A 19,512-nucleotide genomic window follows, 5' to 3' on the forward strand; every position below is an offset into this window, starting at 1 on the left:
AGTTTTTCTTCTCCATTTAATTTATGTATCAAATTAAATGGAAAAAACCTATTTAATATACTAAAAATTGGTTTTTGAGTTCTCTTCAATTGACTCTACCATTAAAACTACTTATTGCACTATATTATATCCCATGCTATAACCCATGTATCTCATTAGATGTACTACATATGTTTAGTTATCACTGTGTCTTCAAAAAAAGAGAAATTAAATCCATCACTGTAACATAGATTACTATAATTTTGTTTCTCATCTTCTTTTTTCCTTTCGAAATTCATACATATATATACTATATATACCAAAGAATCTCTCTTCAAATATGAATTAATTAAAATGTTTCACGTATTTTTTCTTCGTGAAACTCTATTACTAGAAGTTTCCAATTAATTTAAAAAGCTATTTTGGATTCATTCAACTTAAAGTTATTGAAGAAATTCAATAGATGTTTCATTATTATTTTTCTTAAGCAATTTTTTAAAAAAATATTATAATTTTTAGTATTAAGCAATTCCAGTTACGATGTTGGACCTTTCTCATAACTTTCTTTCGGGATCATTATCTTTGCGAACAAGCAGTACTTTACAATATTTACATTTGGAAGAGAACATGTTTTCAGGATCAATACCAAAAGCTTTTCACAATATTTCAAAGCTTTTGACCTTGGATATCAGTAACAACCGTTTGTCAGGCAACATTCCTAGTGCAATTGATAAAGCTCTCAACTTAAGAATTTTGTTATTGCGGGGAAATCGTATGATTGGCACTATTCCAACACAGTTATGTCAATTGATCAAAATAAATTTAATGGTTCTCTCTAGAAACTTCATTTCTGAAACAATACCTCACTGCTTTCCACACATTGTCCCTAAGGAGACTGAATTTTCGTTTATTTCTTGGAATTGAGTTTGGTTCCATCAATATAGATATTTATGAACCGTTCGAAAATTTTGTCCAACAAGATGAAGCTGTCTTTGTTATGAAACAAAGGCTTAGCAATTAAATTCATTCACTAAACTTGTCTCACAATCAGTTGACAGGTTCCATTCCAAAGACATTGTTGAATTTGACTGAATAAGAGAGTTTGGATCTTTCTCACAATAGTTTGAGGGAAGAAATCCCTCCACAATTACTTGAGCTTACCTTTCGGAGGTGTTTAGTGTCGCTAATAACAACTTATCAGGTAAGGCCCCGGATATTAGAGCACAGTTTGAAACTTTTGATTCAAGCAACTATGAAGGAAATCTATTTCTTTGCGGACTCCCATGGGAGAAAAATTGCAACAGGAGAGTAACTGAGCAAATCATAGATCAATTTTATTATATCATATGTTCGATAAAAAAACTCACATAATTTTATTTGTGATTATACTATGCTTTGTTACTTAAAGATATATATGATATAATTAATTGACCTTTTTATTATCTTTTATATTAATAATTCATAAATGTTGATAAAAAATTTTATTAGTTAATTTAACTATTTTCATTCAAAAAATTAGATTCGTAGCTGTAGTTAATTGGCCCGTTGAACATTTTAGTATTTCAAATAATTTTTTCTTCAAAATTACAAGTGCTTTATTGAGTAATATTTCAAAGGCAAGAGGAATGGTACTGTAGTTTCTTTCTTTGTGATAAATATCAGATTGATTAGATTAACATAGAAAAGAAAAGGAAAGTTGATTAGTTTCACAATCATGGTTCTCTTTCATAAAATTATAATAAGACCATTATTGTTGTAGTTGAAAAAATTAAGAAATAAAAAAGAAAAAAGCAAAAGAAAAAAGAAGGAATCTATGTGCTTTAAGAAATTTACCATCTCTTGTATTAAGAAAACACTAAGAAAACAAAAAGGGAAAAGGGAAAAAAAAATTTTAAAAGTAACCTATGCTCTTTAAGAAATCTTTCCGCCTCTTCATATTCATTTCTAATAACCAAGAAAAAGCAAAGAAACAACATCAAGACAAATACACTTTGAAGAAGTACACTTTTGTTCCTTTTCCTCAGAATCTGAGTCATTTTAAAAAAAATGATTATCCCAAAATTTAATGTTATATTTTGGGTGCCTTAAATTAATCGTGTCAAACATTGCTAGTAAAATTTGTTACGTCTAATAAGCAAAAAAATATCAGTTTTTCCATTATATTGTTGTTCATCATCACTGTGTCCTAAAAAAGCAAATGCAAAAACACTTTTGTGTCCTAAGTGAATTCATCTAACTCCCGGGCTCTAAGTTTAGAAGCCCATCTCTCAACATTGAGAGTTAGACAACTTTTTGTGCGTGACTATATTATGGGCTATCATAGAACCACCCAAGCCATTGGGTTTGATTGGAATTTTGTCATTTTGCCTTCTCAGACCAGGGGAAAAATAATATGTTAACCAAAACCCATTCTCTTATAACCCACCCAATACTGCCAAAGGCTATGATTAGCACACGAACACACACACAAAATTATTAAAAAATCAAATAAAAAACCTTAAGCAATCTATTAGGATTTTTAATTTTTTATGTTGACTAATTTCCAAGATAGAAGCATCTATAAAAAATTTCCAAGATAGAAGTTTTCTTTGTAATGAAAAGTTTCATTGTTTTATAAGAATTTAAATTTGTAATTGTTCGGTGTAATTGAGTTTGTTGTTCACTGTGCACATCTACAAATATTGGTCAAGCGAGCTTAGGATCGGTCGAGGAAATATAAGAAGAAATTTAGAGGTTTGGACAGATTTCAACATTTTGTTGAGGAACAAAGTCATCAATTAGCAGCTCAGGATGAAAATTAGCTAACATTCAATCTAAGCTATCTTGAAAAACTTAAAAAGGTAATGTGGGTGGAAAATCTAGGACATGTTGGGTAATTGAGGAGTAAGGTAACTCCAATATTCTCCATCCTTGTATTTAGGTACATTACCAAAATCCCTCCTTAATAATACCCTTATATCTTCAAGAACAGGTTCCAATCTCCAGTATATGCAATCATCTTTGAGGAGCTTTTGCAACAAGTTTTTTATTCTCCATCAGCACAATGACACTATGAATCCCTTTCTCTCAACTGCCATCTCTTCTAATACTTCCATGCAGTTAAACGTTCACTTTCTGCTAAATTCTAATATCTTTAGGTTGAACTTGAACTTGAACTTGCAACCTTCAAGTTCTTGGTCCATTACCAGAAAGTCAAAAACCAAACCGACTAGTTCTAGAGACAGCAAGGAAGTCTTAAGCTAGGAACTCATGAGTTCAGCCAGACAGAATCAGATTCTCGGTCCATTAATATGAATTAACATTTTAACTGTAATAATTATATATATAAATATATATATATATATATATATATATATATAAAACTGTTATGGGTCAAGTCAACAAATCTTTTTTTTTTTTTTTAACTCAAAACTCAAAAATAAGATTGGATGTTATCAAATTTATTTATAAAAAAAATTAATAATAAATAAGGAAAGAACAAAGACCCAAGAAATTTTTATTCTTTCGGTGAAACAAAGTAGGTATGCAAGTGGCCATTTTTCTTTTTTTGGCATCTTCTAGGAAAAATCACTAAAAATGATAGCGGAGAGAAAAGAATATTCATAAAAAGCCTCTTTTTGACATCAATTATACAATGTTTTTACCAATTCAAACTAACAATTATGCCTCTTTATCAATTATAATTTTTATATAGAAACAAAATTGAAAGTTTGGAATTTTAGTAATAAGTTTATGATTCCGAATCTTCCAATTCTTCAACCCTGATCATTAGTTGATTTCTCAATCTTTAGAGCTAAACTTCTAGATTATGAATTAAAAAGTGAACACATAGGATTGTATTGGATTTAGTTCTTTTCAAAGTATGTATACAACTGCATTAATCTTTGACCTTTTGTACAAATGCCAAACCAGGTATGCACACAGCAAATAGACTCTTGACTTTGCCTTTTAGGTTTCTTTAAACGGTTACATTACATGGGATGAACTTAATTAGTGCTATATTAACAAAATAAAAGAGAAGAAAGAGAAAGTTCGTAATAACCAGTATACCCTTTCAAAAATAACAACTGTGCCTCTTTAACATGAATAATGGGATTATTAACAAAACAATTAGAGATAATGGGATTGCAAGATTGCCTGTGGGACTTGATCAAACACGCAATTCAGATTATTAGGAGATATTAGATCATAAGGTTTACTAACGTTCATGTACTAATAATCTATAGAAAAAAAAAAATTTAATTTGGAGTCTCTCAAAAAACCCACTCTCTAAAAATTATAATTACCACACAGAAATCAAGAAAAAAGCTACCGGTACCCAAACACTATTTTTTTTTTTTTCCACTTTTCACATTATAATAGTATTAAAAGTGAAAAATAATTTATTTGACAATCACAACTTCTAGCTACAAGAGGAGAAATTCAGATATAGAAAAGGAAAACAAAAAAAGCCCAGATATAAATTTAACGTTTCTCCCCTTTTTCACTGTTTCCCATCATTCAAACAGAAATTGAACAAAAAACAAATATAAATTGTGGAGAGTATTAAAATAAAATATTAAAAAAACAAAAACAAAAAAAAAAAAAAACAAAAAAAAAACAGAGAAATCACAGAGAGTAATAAATAAGAGAAGAGAGAGGACCTTGAGGATATGCTGCGGATGGATCACGTTGTCAAGGTCGATGAGATGAAGAGAGAGAGAAAAAGTCGATTGAAGAGGAAAACTATGGTTTGTGGGATATAATTGTAGAGAAATGTTGATATAATTGTAGGAGTGGAGTAGGTAGAAAGATATATTATTACTGTTATTTAAGCAAAGCTGAAACGTGTATATATATATATATATATATATATATATATATATCTAAAATAGCATGGTGGAGACACCACAAAAAATTATTTTATATATTTACCTATTCATTTTACAAAAAATTTAGTATCAGTGGATCTCTTTTAGTTTTTAATACAATAAAATAATATAAATATCATAATAAAATAATATGAATATCACAATATAATAATATAGGTCATAAACATAACATTTTCACAAAAATTTTATAATAAAATCTATATGATAAGTTGTTAACAGTAAACCTCCGTTTGGATACCAATAAAAAAATAAAAATTATCTTACTATTCAGCTTATTTTTGCTACTATTTATATGTCTCACTGTACTTTTTTGTACTATTTATGGCCTCTCTGTACTATTTCAGCTAACTTTTACCTTTATCTACAGTACTTTTAACAATAAATTTTCAGTTTCAGTAAAATAAACGGTATCTAAACAGACCTTAAATAAAAAAAAATGACAACCTCACTAGTAAGTCTAGATGAAAACTACGAATAACTTATTATATAAATTTTATTATGAAATTGTTATGAAAATATTGTGTCAATAACACTTTTTTTCCTTAAGAAAAAGGTCTAGTGCCACACATTTTGGCACAACAAATGCCACAATTCGCCATGTGGTAAGTTGTGATTGGTAAAAGGGTGATATTGGATTCACCCTCTACTAACCACAACTCGCCACATGGATGAATTTTGATATTTGTTATGTTAAAATGTGTGGCACTAGACTTATTCTAAAAAAATAACACACTAATTAAAAAGTTTAAAAATATAATTAAATGTCACAATATTTTGTATTTTTTTTTTTTTTTTTGGGTCAAGCCTAGTATAATATTATTTTATTTTATTTTGACATATTTGACCCCTTAACTTTACTCTCTCTTTTTTCTTTTCTTTTTTTCACCTTCTCCAAAAAAAAAAAAAAAAAACTTTACTTTTTTTTTTTCTTCACTTTTTATCTCATCCACCCCGTTTCTTCCCCAATCCCCATTCCCATCAAATACCTTTTCTTTTCCTCCGCTCACCATCTTGTCTCTTCTTCACCTAAAAGACAGTTTTTCTTCTTTCACCCAAAAGACAAGACGAGAGAGATATATTACACACATAAAAAAATGAGAGAAGAAGAATCCACAGCAAAAGAAGAAGAAGAAGGTCGCAGCAGTGGGTTTATGTTGGAATTGAAAATTGCACATTTGATTTAGAATTTTGCAGTCTGTTTGGTTGGTTAGAATTTGGAGGAAAGGAAAAGAAAGAAGAACCAGTATGGGATTCTTCTTTTGGGCTTCTTGCAAATGACGAGAAGGGAGAATAGAGTGTAGAGAAATTCTTCCCCAGCTCCATGACGATTTATTTATTTATTTATTTATGGGTTGGAGGAAAGGAGGGAATATTGGTGGGACCTTGATGTCTTTTTTGGTTATACCCATCCGTGTGTGTGTTTCAGTTTGTGGAGTTTCTATGCTCAATGAAAATTAGAGGGAATAAGAAAAATTTTAAATGGAAGAAAACAACAACATAGTATTGTGGAAAATTGACAGTGGGTAAAGCAAAATTTACCTTTTTATTAACTATACAAAAAGCCGTTATGCTGCTACAGTATTTACGCATGGCTCCTTCAACGTATTCCACTATCTATCTACAGGGAAACTTTGGTAAGTCACTTTGCTTTCTTTTTTTTTTTTTTTTTTAAGTTTCGAACAGTAGCTACAGTACCAGATGGCACTGTAGCTTACATATTTTTTGTCATCCGTTTGTACTTTTTTTCATATATAATGTTATACTAACACAACAAACTTTAGCCGGTAAGGTTCATTCACTCTACCTAACCAGTCTAGGTTCGATTCCCGCTGCTAGCAGGCTCTTGTTGGTGGGCATCCTTGATGAGAGTAGCTCCCTCACATGGACTGGACAGAACGGCTTGAGCTTGACCCCAGCCCGACGCCCTGCCCGGGGGCAAAATACAATCATAAAGGCCCTCATTTTTTGTTTCTCAAAAAAAAAAAAACACAACAAATTTCACAATATTTTCACAATTATTGAGGTATCAATTTCTTATAAGTCAAAATAAAATAATAAAATATAAAACTGTAACCAACCACAACTGAAAATAAATATTTTGTGAAAATGTTAAGACACTTGTTAGGGGAATGTGTAAAAGTTACAGTACTTTTGGTTTGTTTGAGTGGCACTGTAACTACAGTAGCTAGAACGTTTTTTTTTTCTTCAGTCCTCCGTTTGTACTTTTTTTCTTTTAAATATTTATAAGAACCCACATATATATTGTTATACTGACACAACAAATTTCACAATATTTTCACAATTATTGAGGTGTCAATTTCTTATAAATCAAAATAAAATAATAAAATATGAAACTGTGACCAACTACAGCCGAAAATAAATGTTTTGTGAAAATGTTGTGACATTTGTTGGGTAAATGTATACAAACTACAGTACTTTTGGTTTGTTCAATGTGTACTGTTCATTGCTTTTTTATTTTTTTATTTTTATTTTTTTCTCAGTCATCGATTTGCACTTTTTTTCCCTATATATAAAAAGAGCAAATAAGCTCATGAATAGTGTTATGAACAGTATTTTTGGTTTAGTGACTTGCCTTTTTCCTCTTTTTTTTTTTTTCAAGTTCACTAACTTGGTTTGAGCTTGTTTTTTTTTCTTTTAAAGGATTTTTATATGTTTACTTTCTACTTGTAATGTAAGCTTACATTGTATACATACAAAAAGTAGCAAATATTATATACATTTGCAAAAAAAAAAAAAAAAATTGTACAAATTTTGCAAATGTGTACAACATTTACCAATTTTTATGTGTTTACAATATAAATTTACATTGTAAGTGCAATGTATATTTCTATATATATATATATATATATATATATTATATATAAAAAGAGTAAATGGGAAAAGTTACAATAATTTCGTTATAGTAGTTATGGTTTGTTTAACTTTTGGCCTTTTTTTTTTGCGTGAATGCATAAAGTTGTAGTATATTTGCTATATTATTTTTAGTTTGTCCACAATAATTTTCACAACACTTTCATAACAAATCAAATATGGTAAATTGTTATTGATTCTAATTTAAACTTACTATTGAAACTACTTTTTTGCTCACCAATAACAACTTGTAGTAACCTACTACTTATGATTTGTTGTGAAAATATCATGGACATAACATTTTTTTGTGTGAAAAATGTTAAGACATCTTGATGTTGTTGCAATATCTTCAAAACTGTTGAACTATCAATTCTTTACAAGTTAAAATAAAATATAACAAAATTATAAAGGTATTATGAAAATATTGCGTTATTCTATTGTGTTTTTAGAAATTTTTTGTTGGTTTAATCAACTTTGTTGAGCCAAAATTCACTATTCTACATATAATTTTTTTGAGTTGACTTTTTGTATTTTTTTTTTTTTACACACTATTTTAAGTAAAACACATAGTTTTGCATGCAAAAGTAAAAACAAATACTTAGGAAAAGAAACATTTTTCATCCTTTATGTTTGGGGTAGTTTACAATTCTTCCTTAAACTTTAAAATTATGCAATTTTTCCCTTAATATTTTGGAAAAGAGCAAATATGTCATATTGTTGTTCTCTCAGTTAAACCCTAATGAAAGCTTATGATTCTTAAAATATTTTATTGTGTAATGTCTAAATTACTCTTGCTAAATTTTAACACCCTAAAATTTTCTTTACGTATTTTGAGTTTTAAATTATAAAAATTCTTAAAAAGATAGAATGATGATATTCAATGACACAAGTCTTTTGTTATTATTATTTTTATTTATCTATATTTCTTAGCAAAACTTAGTTATTTATTGTTGGAAGATAATGATATTCATTATCATTCTTAGAAGTTTTTAGAGAATAGATATATTGTCTTTAGCAAGTAGGTACTAAAAAACTATTATAGTTAAATAAATATTTATATGTTAAATAACTATCCTAACTTTGTGGTTGATCAAAATTCTTAAACAAATGAGATTAACTTTTTTCGATATAATTATCAAAATTCTTAAAATTAATGTCTCTTTTGATTAATGTAAATCTCTATATACTTTAAAAATCAAATGATTCATATCTTTATTTTATAATACAAATAAAATTTAGAATTGACCTTAATTACTATAGTATTTTTTTTTTCACGGCAAGCACATGCCTTCCACGTATTGCCCTAACTAGTTGAGTCAAAAGAGTCAACATTGTATCAAATCTCTCAAAATGGCATGGTAATGTAAAATCAAAGAGTTCGGGGCCTTATAATTTGGGTGAAAAGTAATGGTAAAAAGGAGTAATTTACCCTTTTTTTTTCTTTAATTATAAATGTCAATACCACTTTTGACAATAGTGATTAGTGAGCCATCCATTACCATGACCACAGCATCCTAAGCTACTTTGGACAATTTAATAGTTGAGAAAAATTAACAAGTGCCTTAGGTATATTAGTTTGGCAATTAGAAATATTTTAATGGGGAACAATATTAATTTTTTTTGTAACTCTTTATATTTGAGAAATATTATGTCCACAACAATTTGAGAAATACTAAGTGACAAGTTGTTACAGTCTATTATGTGTAAATAAAAATGTAATTTAAGTTATTAGTCTCCCTTGTATGTGTGTGTTTGTTTCTCAAAAAAGAAATTAAAACCAGTAACAATTTATCACTTAGAATTTATTGTGAAAATGTTGTGAATATATTGTAGATATAATACTTCTCTTTATGTGGGTTCCAGTTAGCTCAACTGGTAAAGTCTCTTATGGTTGTATAAGAGATCTGGAGTTCAATCTCCGCCTACACCAAAAACTGATTGGTGTCTTGGTCTGATAATAAAGAGCTATTATCAGGAGCGGACGCCATAGGTTATAAAACTCTCTCAAAAAAAAAAAAAAAAAAACTTCTCTTTATACTTTTCATGAAAATGATATTAAAATTTTTCTAAATGATACCAAAAAAAACAAATACTTTAAAGGCACCCATTATCACAATCATTTATAATTTTCAAAAATTAACTGCTCGTTTGATAATTTTGTTCTAGTAACATTAGTTAAGTGCCATTAAAAATAAGTATGAGTAAAAGGTGCCGTGAAAATATATGTAATGTTATCTACACAATAAAAAACAATAAAAACAATGGTTTAAACTACGCAAACAAACAGTGTACTAGTGTAGCAAAAAACACCAAAACTGCCTTTATATTTCCTAATCCAACGTGGTAGATAACAACACACGTTGCTACATTTCTTAAATCTTAACGGAGAAGTTTATGCACTTTTTCATCTCTATGAAGTTTGTACTTTATGCTTTAAACTTTAAACTGCATGCCAATCTTTGATTGGCTAAATTCGAGACTATAAAACAAAAAGTAACGCCCATGAATGATCATAATTTTTTTTTTTTTTTGGATAAAAGGTTAGAAAACAAAAAGTTGGAACTTAACAAACAAGTTTATCTCCATGGCTTATATCAGTCTTCACCATATAGAAGAGAAGTATGTATTGTACTAATATTGAAGTGATCATTTGTTTGTAGCAGCAGTAGGAGTCCAAATTAGAAGTTCATAGGTATTGATGGCTTACATTCCTCCACACAAGCGTCACTCATACGAAGCTGCTGGTAGTAGTGATAGGCATTATAGGCCCTCACCAATCCCACAATCTCTTGTTCCTCAATTCAGGAGAAATCTTAATTTGAGGTTGCCACCCAAACCCTTTTCACAAAGAAGTGGAAAGATCGTTTATAATTATGCAGAGCAGGCTATTTCCACATGGTTTCCTGTTGGTTTGGATCACAATCACCAGTTTCCATCTTCTGTACATGTTGACTCAGTTCCCTTGCAGGCTTTTGAGAGAACAACAAATCCGCTAGTTTTGTTCAATAACAACAACAATCAATCAGGTAAATGTTACTGTTTTTCTGCTCAGATTTTTGTTTGTAACTATTTATTAATAATGGGTTTGCTGGTTTTGGCTAGTTGAGCAAATGAGGAGTCCATGGGTGTATATAGCAGAAAATGTTGTGTCAAGCTTGCTTTCTGCTTTCGAGAATGTCAGGAATGAAAAGTTGGACTTGGAAGATGTCAAGCCAAAGATGGTTGCTAGATTTGGGAAAATTCTTTTTTATGAGTAAGTCATGCTTCTATTCTACTCTATGAGTCATTGTTTTCGGTTAATAGTTTTTTTTTTTGGGACACCCTATGAAAATCTAATTCAGTATAATGAAAAAATGTAAAATTATGAGGTTGGCACGGAGAAGTGAGTGAGATAAATCCAAAAGCATGAGTATTAGGGATGACACTTATTTGTTATGTACTTTACTAACTCAAACCTAAGCAAGGTTGTCAACTGTCAATTCATCCTTTTCTTCTGACCAAGAAAATAACTTAAACTTCATTAATCCAAAACTTTAATGATACACTCAGTCATATAGAGTAACAATATGATATGAAGTCTATTGCTGGTGTTGCTATTAAGCTCTAGCTCAATTAGCATATCCTCCCCTTACTAGTTCTAGGTAAAGGGTGAGGTCATGGGTTTAAGACATACTAGATGCCTATGTAACTTTTGAATAAAAAAAAAAAGAAAGGTCTGTCTGGTGTCATTTATTACTAGATATTTGTCTCAACATTATTGAATCTTGTCATATAAAGTTATTACTGCAAAAGCACAAGGTCACGCAGGAAAGTTGTCAATAAAACACGGGCAATTTGTTTCTAATGCAATCGTGCAGCAAACTTGATTTTGCAAATATTTGCCCTTCACCATTATTTATCAATTATAGTCTACTCCTTCTAGCTGGTTCTCTGTCTAGTGGTTGCTTCATTCCCCTGGTGTGCTTTTTACAAACATACATTATCCTGGGTTTCTCATATCTGATCCTACTGGTTCAGAACTTTAGGTTAAGGCTTTTCTAAATTAAGTAGACCTAAGATTTCTGGTTTTACCTTTTTAGCCTAAATAGACATGAGATTTCTAGTCTTACCATATCATTTAAAATGCCCTCCATGTTTGAATTACAATGGGGTTATGATCGGTGTTCAGTACTAATTCTAACATTGCATAGGCTTAAGGATTCCAACCATGAAAATCTTAAATGAAACTTAGATTCCATTAATAAGGCCAGCCTGTTTTTCTCTCTTGACCTCAACAAATAGAGAACAGATATATCTTTGTTCTATGCAATCAAATACAATTTGAAACAATTCTTTTGAGGCCTGTTCACCACACCCACATCATGCCAAAATCTGATCCTCGAACCATCCCTTACTATAAAGGATTTATAAGCAGAAATTTCTCCCACACCCATCATGCCAAATTATGATCCTCAAAGCTTTCTAAAGACAACACACGAATCCAGAAATCCAGTCACCCTACGCAGCCCTAAAGTTTGCACCTAGTCACCCTACGCATCCCATAATTTGCACCCATAAAAGTCTCCAAAAATGGTCATGCTTCTTACCAAGCAGTCATAGCACTTACCCCAACAGAGCTTGATTAAATATGGTCAATTTCCTTGCTCCTAATTCACCATAATTCTGTAGGGATGCACACCAAGTTGCAATCTACCAAATGGAACTTAAATTGAACTCACCCCTTATAAAAAATTACCTGGGTGTTCATTTCATTAGCCATATGAGTAATGTACTTTTAAGTAAAGCAACCTCCCTTTGATAAAAGAACATCACCTTTACTGGGTTTAAAAAGTAATTGGTAGATAGCCGTACCTCAAATTTTGGTGAGGCTAATTCCCTGATTCCAACCCTTGACACACCACTTAAACAGAGGGCACTTGCCATTGCAACCCATTGATAAATACAGATTTTTTTATCAAGTCAATTGTTTCTCCTCCTTTCTAAAACAATTCCATGCTATAGTAGCTTTATGAGGACAACCCATTGGCATAGCATGATAGTTCATAGGTAGAGTTCCCTACCTTACTAAACAACAAAGTAGCCAACTCCACATCTTCAAAGACCCCGATTGGGGCTAGCTTACTCTTACTCAAGTTGCGCTTTAATCCCCAGACTACTTTAAAACACAAAATTGTAGACGAAATATTTACAAATCAAGATAGAGCCTTCCTCAACAAATAATAGAGATGAAATTGTTAAGAGTTTCATTAGAGCCTTTCACCACTCTAAAAGCAGTCAGAGAGAGTAAAGAAAAGAAAACATTCTTCCATAGTTGTCAATAGCAAATAACTAAGAACCTTTATAATTTGGTAAATAACAATGAAGAAAGTAGAACCCCTTGTCTCAACCACCTAGATTTGTCAAAGAGGCTTGTAGGCAGCACTAAAAATCTAATAGTGGTGATACAGATAGCTATTCATTTCTTCCATTTCTCACCATAACCAAAATGGTCTAGTATGTATAGAAGACAATTCTAATTCACATGATCATAGGCTTTCTCAATATCGAGACATTCATTGGCTATGAGAATTGAGTCTAATCTTTATCTCCCTTCCACAAAAGCAATTTGGTACTTGGGCATTATTTTTCCTAACAATGGTTTTAATCTATTGGCTAATACCTTTGCCAAAATTTTGTAAATACTACTAATCAAATTAATTGGTTGAAAATATTTTATACTTCTAATTCCCATATTCTTTGGCATTAGAGTTTTAGCATTGAGAGGTTTCCCAATGCTGTTTTTACTGTATTGCAAATACATTTGCCAAAAGTTTATACGCATGATCGAGCAAACCATTTCAATGAGAATCTCTTATACATCTAAATCCCGTTTTCTTTGGTGCTTGAGTTTTAGCATTGAAAGGTTTTTCAAAACAGTAAAGAGGCATGAACTTCCTGGAAAAAATCTAAAAAACCCTTCCTTCTCCACAATTCCCCAAAATCTTGGAAATATGCCATAGTGAAGGCATCCTGGCCTAGAGTTTTATCTCTAGTGATTTTTAAATGATAGTGATAAATGCAATGCTAGTGATTTGTAAATGCCATTATTTAGTAGGTGTATTTGCTAGCAGTTAGTGATAAATAGGCGTATTGACTTCCTTTATTTGTTTTTTGGTTTCATATTGGTAAGTGAACATAAGCACTTAATGGATCTTGAACCCATGAACTTGTCCCTTCACCCGATTCTTATCGCAAGAGCATCTAAGCCAGAACTCATTGGCAACTTCTCTAATAGATTTGATGCCCTAGATTTTGGCTAAGTAGAAATTTGAGCCCTTTGGTTTCAGCCTTCTACTAGAATCCATGTGCTTGCACAAATTAATCCAATGTCACATCTGAGTGATAAATAGGCATATTGACTTCCTTTATTTGTAGTTAGTGATATATAGGCCTATTGACTTCCTTTTATTTGTTTTTTGGTTTCTTATTGGTAAGTGAACATGAGCACTTAATGGATCTTGAACCCATGAACTTGTCCCTTCACCCAATTCTTATGGCAAGAGCATCTAAGCTAGGGCTCATTGGCAACTTCTCTAATAGATTTGATGCCCTAGATTTTGGCAAAGTAGCAATGTGAGCCCTTTGATTTCAGCCTTCTACTAGAATCCATGTGCTTGTACAAATTAATCCAAAGTCACATCTGAGTGGAATTTTTTTTGCATTTAACATTTTTTGAAATATTTTAATTAGTTGTCATGTTTGCAAAACTATGTAGCAAACTAGCATCTTGAGAATCTAAAACTCGAGTTCAACCTGTTTCTAAGACTTGAATTGCATGCAATGGTAGTCTGATGTGGAAAAAAATTCATGTGGAAATAGAGTATTTAAAACTCAAGTTCCCAATCCTCCACATCCCACAAACAGACCTCTTTCTTCTTCTTCTTCTTCCTACCCGATTTGGTCCTCTGTTCTTCTTTCTCTCCTCTTCTTCTTCTTCTTCTTCCTTCTGATCTATTCTGGATCTGATCTGGTCCTCTGTTCCTCTTTTCTGGATCTGATCTAATCTGTTCTTCTATAGAAATCGAGTCCAATAGACTCAAGTTTAATTTTTACAAACTCAAGTCTATAAGACTCGAGATCTATGTGGCAAAAAATCCCCAGATCAGCAAGTGGAACTCGAGTCTTTGAGACTTGAGTTTATATTGAACTCGAGCCAATAAAACTCGAGATGCTACTTTGCTGAATCATTTCTAACGCATGCTAACTAACGCTATTGTTTCCCAAATGCATGCTAGCCTGCAAATTACCTCTATTTGAGTGTCACTAGATTGACTGATGAAATGATTCATTTGTTTTGGCAACAACATCCTGATCATTTCATATCCCATTTAATAAAATGTACTAAATTCTTTAAAGTAATGAATGTATTGATATTGATTTTTTGTAACTTCGAAGATTTCACATATCAGATTTGTAATAAGAGAACCCCTTAATATACTTGGAAGAGTTAAGTAGATACAATTTTCTCATGTAGGAGCCCTTCAATCAGCGAAGAAACTATGAGAGTAGGTTTGGCTACAGAAACTACATTGAGTCAATTGAGGAGATCATTTTACACAAATATTCCGAATTCATATATGGAAAACATTAAGGGAGAAGTTGCCCAAAAGATTAAATTTGATTTTGAAGAGGAGAAAGATTTATACCTTGTAAAGGTATTTCTTTTGCTGAATACTTCTGCTTATTATATTCACAATTATGCCTTTTGATTTAGTTGGCCACTGACTTCCTCGATTTACTTTCTCATTTTGTATAGTTGTGTGATGCCACACTACCAGATTCAAATATTTCTTGCAAATGCAGTGTGATAAAAGAAGATAAAAGGCTTCAGCTTTATAAGGCAAGTTTTCTGCTTAATATTGATGCACATTGCATTCAAATCATGCTTAGGTCTAAACTTGTTACCTGGGGTGCTGATGATTTGTTTTCTTCCTGTTTTATTAATTTTATGTGACAAATACATCAATTTAACGTGAAAAGTATAGTGTAAAAAAGATGATGAGGTTTAGTATCTCCTAGTTGCTGCCTTTTTTGTTTTGGACAAATGGAATTTTTCTTACTATTTAAGGTTTGGGATTTGATTCATTATGGAGAGAGAGAGAGAGAAAGGGGAATTTTTTTTTTTCTCTTTTATCTAGGTATGTAACTTTCCTTCCAATTGTTTATTATGTGTGATTTGAGACTTATGTTCAAATGTCACTCTGTTTTTGTAGATTGAACTACAACAAGTGCGTCATATGGTCGTAGACATATCATGCCTTGATAAAAACTTAGACCTAAGGCTGATGCTATCCACCAAGAGGATCTTAACAACTCTCGCGGTAAGTTTCTTGTCTATATTTGCTGTCTATAAAAGGCTTAAAACTATTGTATGAGATAGTTTTAGCATGGTATTTCTTTCTCCTGAGAGTCTAAGACTTAAATTTGTGACCAAACTAATTTATGTGCTCTCCAGGATGATGAGATGCAAAGCATTAGAAGTCTTATTAATTCAGCAATTCTAGATCCAAATGTGAAGGGTGGGTTAAGATGGCCCTTGGGGAGGACATCTTCTGAAGGTAGATATTGTGTGGTGGGGGTTTCGCACACAATAGCTAAAGATTATAAAAGTTCATCATTGAGGCTGAAAGTGAGACATGCTGATCGATATAATTTTGGAACTTCAATTGGGGAAGCTACAAGGGAGATAACTCTGAAGCTGAAAAACATTGTCTCATTATTACAGGTAAGTAACGTATATAATTGGATGCTTATTATAAGTGAATAAGGAACTTAGTCCATGTAATCAAATTGAGGAACAAATGTCTATTATATTTGTTACATTCTTTCCTGTAAGGACCGATCCATAACATCATTAGATTATGTGTTCTATTTCATATGACTCGGATGTCATTTGCTATCAAATCCATAAATTCATACATTTAATGTTTTTGTGATTTAGTTAAGTTTACTAGCATTTTATAGGAGATCCTAAGTATTTTAGGTTTTATTTTCTTTGATTCCAAGTTAGTTTTTTATTAGTTATCATCTTATTAGATTTTTAGTTTACTAGTCAAACTAGGAGTCCTAACTCTATTGGTACAAGAAAGAGCCCCTTATATATATTTATGCTCAATATACTTGAAGAATACATGGAGTTGATTAATAAAATTATTATTATCATCATCATCATTATTATTATTAAGTACTAAGGCACATTGGCTTATTGTTATTCACCACCTCCCCCAACCCCCTTCCCCATCTCCTTTTTTGGTTCTTCTATGTCTCATGTTACTTTCGTGGATACTATTGACACAGCAACTAGACAACATATATTTCTCTTTTTTTCCTTCTTCCTTACAACCCCATATCGAAACCATAAACCCCAACATAGTTTACCTACAAAATAATTATAAAAAATAATAATAATAAAAACCCTCATCAAACCCTAACCAATTTAATGTTGATGAAGACTTTTTTTTTTTTTTTTGGTTGCTAAAAAAAAAAAAAAATGGGGTCTCCAGTTTAGACTCAAATGATGAAGACTTTATTTCACTTGAGCATCTACCCTTGCATTTGCAATGACATTAATTGGAATTAAATGGCTTCGTAAATAGTTTTCATTTCTCCAAAATATATATACAAATATATAAACAATAAAAATAGCTGGAAAATGTTATCATTTTTTGTACATCAAAGGATTGGAAAATTATTAGGTACTCCTAGAGTACCATAAATGCGCTCTCCCTCCTCTAACATGAATGGTGGGTCCCACCATGAATTTAATTAGTGAGACCCACTATTCATGTGAGAGAAGAGAGTATGCATTTATGGTACTCCGGAAGTACACAATAATTTCCCCAAAGGATTATTGGCATTTACATATTGACTTTTGCTTATTGTGTCATAATATGGGGTTTAATCTGGACAGATTAATATACATATGATTTTACTACCACCTAATGTGATGATTTAATTTGCTGGTAAAGACTACCTATGCTGTGCATCATATTTGTTAAATTTGGGCAATCATCTACACTTCAATATTGCTTATGCTTCTAGTTTTTTGTTGCTTACTACAGCACATAGATCCAAATTGTGATGAGTATCTTTTTCTCTTTCCTTTATTTCTTCATTATGTGTTATGAACTCCTGTTTCAAGTTTCAGGAACAGGAGGTTGAGGTTAGTTTGGTTTCTGAGATGCTTAAAGACCACTTGAGATTGATATGGGATCATTTCTTATGCTGTGAACATTTTTTTGACATGAAATAGCAAAAAAGGCGGTGAAAAGATAAAAAAAGAAGGGATACCATCTGGAAAAGGGCAGTTTGAATATTTTTTATATGTTTATGGTGTAGTTGCCTATGTCTTATTGCAATTTCAAGGAAATGGGCATTGATTCAGGATTGTAGTTTTTAGTATAAGATGATACGTCATCTTGTATGGAAATTTCAGATGAGTTATTGTACGTGTGTGTATCATATGAATCGTATTGAATTGTTGTCTAAGTGTGTATTGTCCAATGTATAAACATGTAAATTTACTGTGTTTGTACAAATATATGAGATTGTGCGTGATCTTGGTGAGTGCAACAACTACCAATATAGCCTATTAGTTGGAATTTTGCAAGATCACAATGTTGATAGTAACATGGATTTGTATTTTGGAGATATTGTGTTTCATTTTATGCTCCACCATTCATAACTTGCTAATGTATTTGTTTTACTTTCCTTATAAAATAAATAAATTTAAAAATGAAAAATAATAAAACATATGGTAAGTTGTGATTTGGGGAACACAAAGCGAAATACAAAAGGTGAGACAAAAGATTTGTATTAGTTGGACATGATGAATGATTATGAATGTGATGGGAAAGAATAGTATTTTAAATTATACAGTGTGCTATTACATAAGTAAAAAAAGCATTTGAAATTGATCAATTTTATGATTTAGATTAAAACTTTTACAAATCTAAAGTGCATAGTGTCCCATCATTATAAGATTTTCAATGATGCCGAATTATATTCAAAAAATAAAATCGTAATGGGTAAATTACCATTTTGATCCCTAACGTTTATATAATGTCAATTTGATTTGTAACGTTTATCAATTTAGTTCTATGTCAAAATAGTCTTTGTAGGGTTGGATGGAAAGTGCTAGTTAACAGCCAAAAAAAAAAAAAAAATCTTTTTCTACCACCTCAGATGTTATATGGCTTTGCCTAAAAATGACCAACATCAATCCGTGTATAATTGTGTAAATTTACAAATTTACTACAATAAAGTATTCTCTCTCACTCCATATCTTTAAGAAATCAGTTGACAGCCAGTGATATGATTTTTTTGGGATGAGCTTCAAGTTGAAGCTCAACTGTGGAGGTATGGAGACATGATTTTGTGGATGAAGTTCACGGTGTTAGAGATAAATAACCAAGAGCTTCATGAGATAACCTAATGCAAGTGCACCCATATCTGATGTCAAACTTTAAATCTTCTCTACCCACTCTAAGAAGAAGATCCGTAGTAGGTATAATCAATGGAGGAGAGCCACACATGTTGATTTTCTTCTTTGGTGCTATTTTTTCTTTGGTGAATGTCTTAATCAAGTTATTCTTCTTGTGATTAATTGCTTGATGTGGTGTTTAAGACGTTAATTGAGGCAAACGAAGATAATGAGAGATTATCAACTCTAGAGCTTAAACTTCCCTTTTTTCACAAACTTATTGCTTGATTTAGACATATATTTCCCTGTTTACATAAATGAAAATTTAAG

At 31.2% G+C, this 19,512-nt stretch overlaps 1 protein-coding gene across 6 annotated transcripts in view; it reads left to right on the plus strand.

Moving 5' to 3' along the window:
- Nucleotides 1-18,317, plus strand: part of LOC126720434 (uncharacterized) — a 101,339-nt gene extending 83,022 nt beyond the window's left edge. For 2 of the 6 annotated variants that reach the window (XM_050422942.1, XM_050422940.1), the window contains exons 3-7: nucleotides 15,235-15,415; nucleotides 15,517-15,600; nucleotides 15,974-16,081; nucleotides 16,216-16,485; nucleotides 17,902-18,317. In XM_050422942.1, the coding sequence (XP_050278899.1) occupies nucleotides 15,235-15,415; nucleotides 15,517-15,600; nucleotides 15,974-16,081; nucleotides 16,216-16,485; nucleotides 17,902-18,012 (754 nt within the window). In that variant the 3' untranslated portion in view covers nucleotides 18,013-18,317. Of the gene's footprint in view, nucleotides 1-10,246; nucleotides 10,748-10,823; nucleotides 10,975-15,234; nucleotides 15,416-15,516; nucleotides 15,601-15,973; nucleotides 16,082-16,215; nucleotides 16,486-17,901 lie in introns of those variants that run through there. The other 4 variants (XM_050422944.1, XM_050422945.1, XM_050422941.1 and 1 more) reach the window with 4 other exon arrangements.
- The last annotated feature ends 1,195 nt before the right edge of the window (nucleotides 18,318-19,512 follow it).

This window comes from Quercus robur, chromosome 4 (genome assembly GCF_932294415.1).
Source record: "Quercus robur chromosome 4, dhQueRobu3.1, whole genome shotgun sequence".
NCBI lineage: Eukaryota > Viridiplantae > Streptophyta > Magnoliopsida > Fagales > Fagaceae > Quercus > Quercus robur.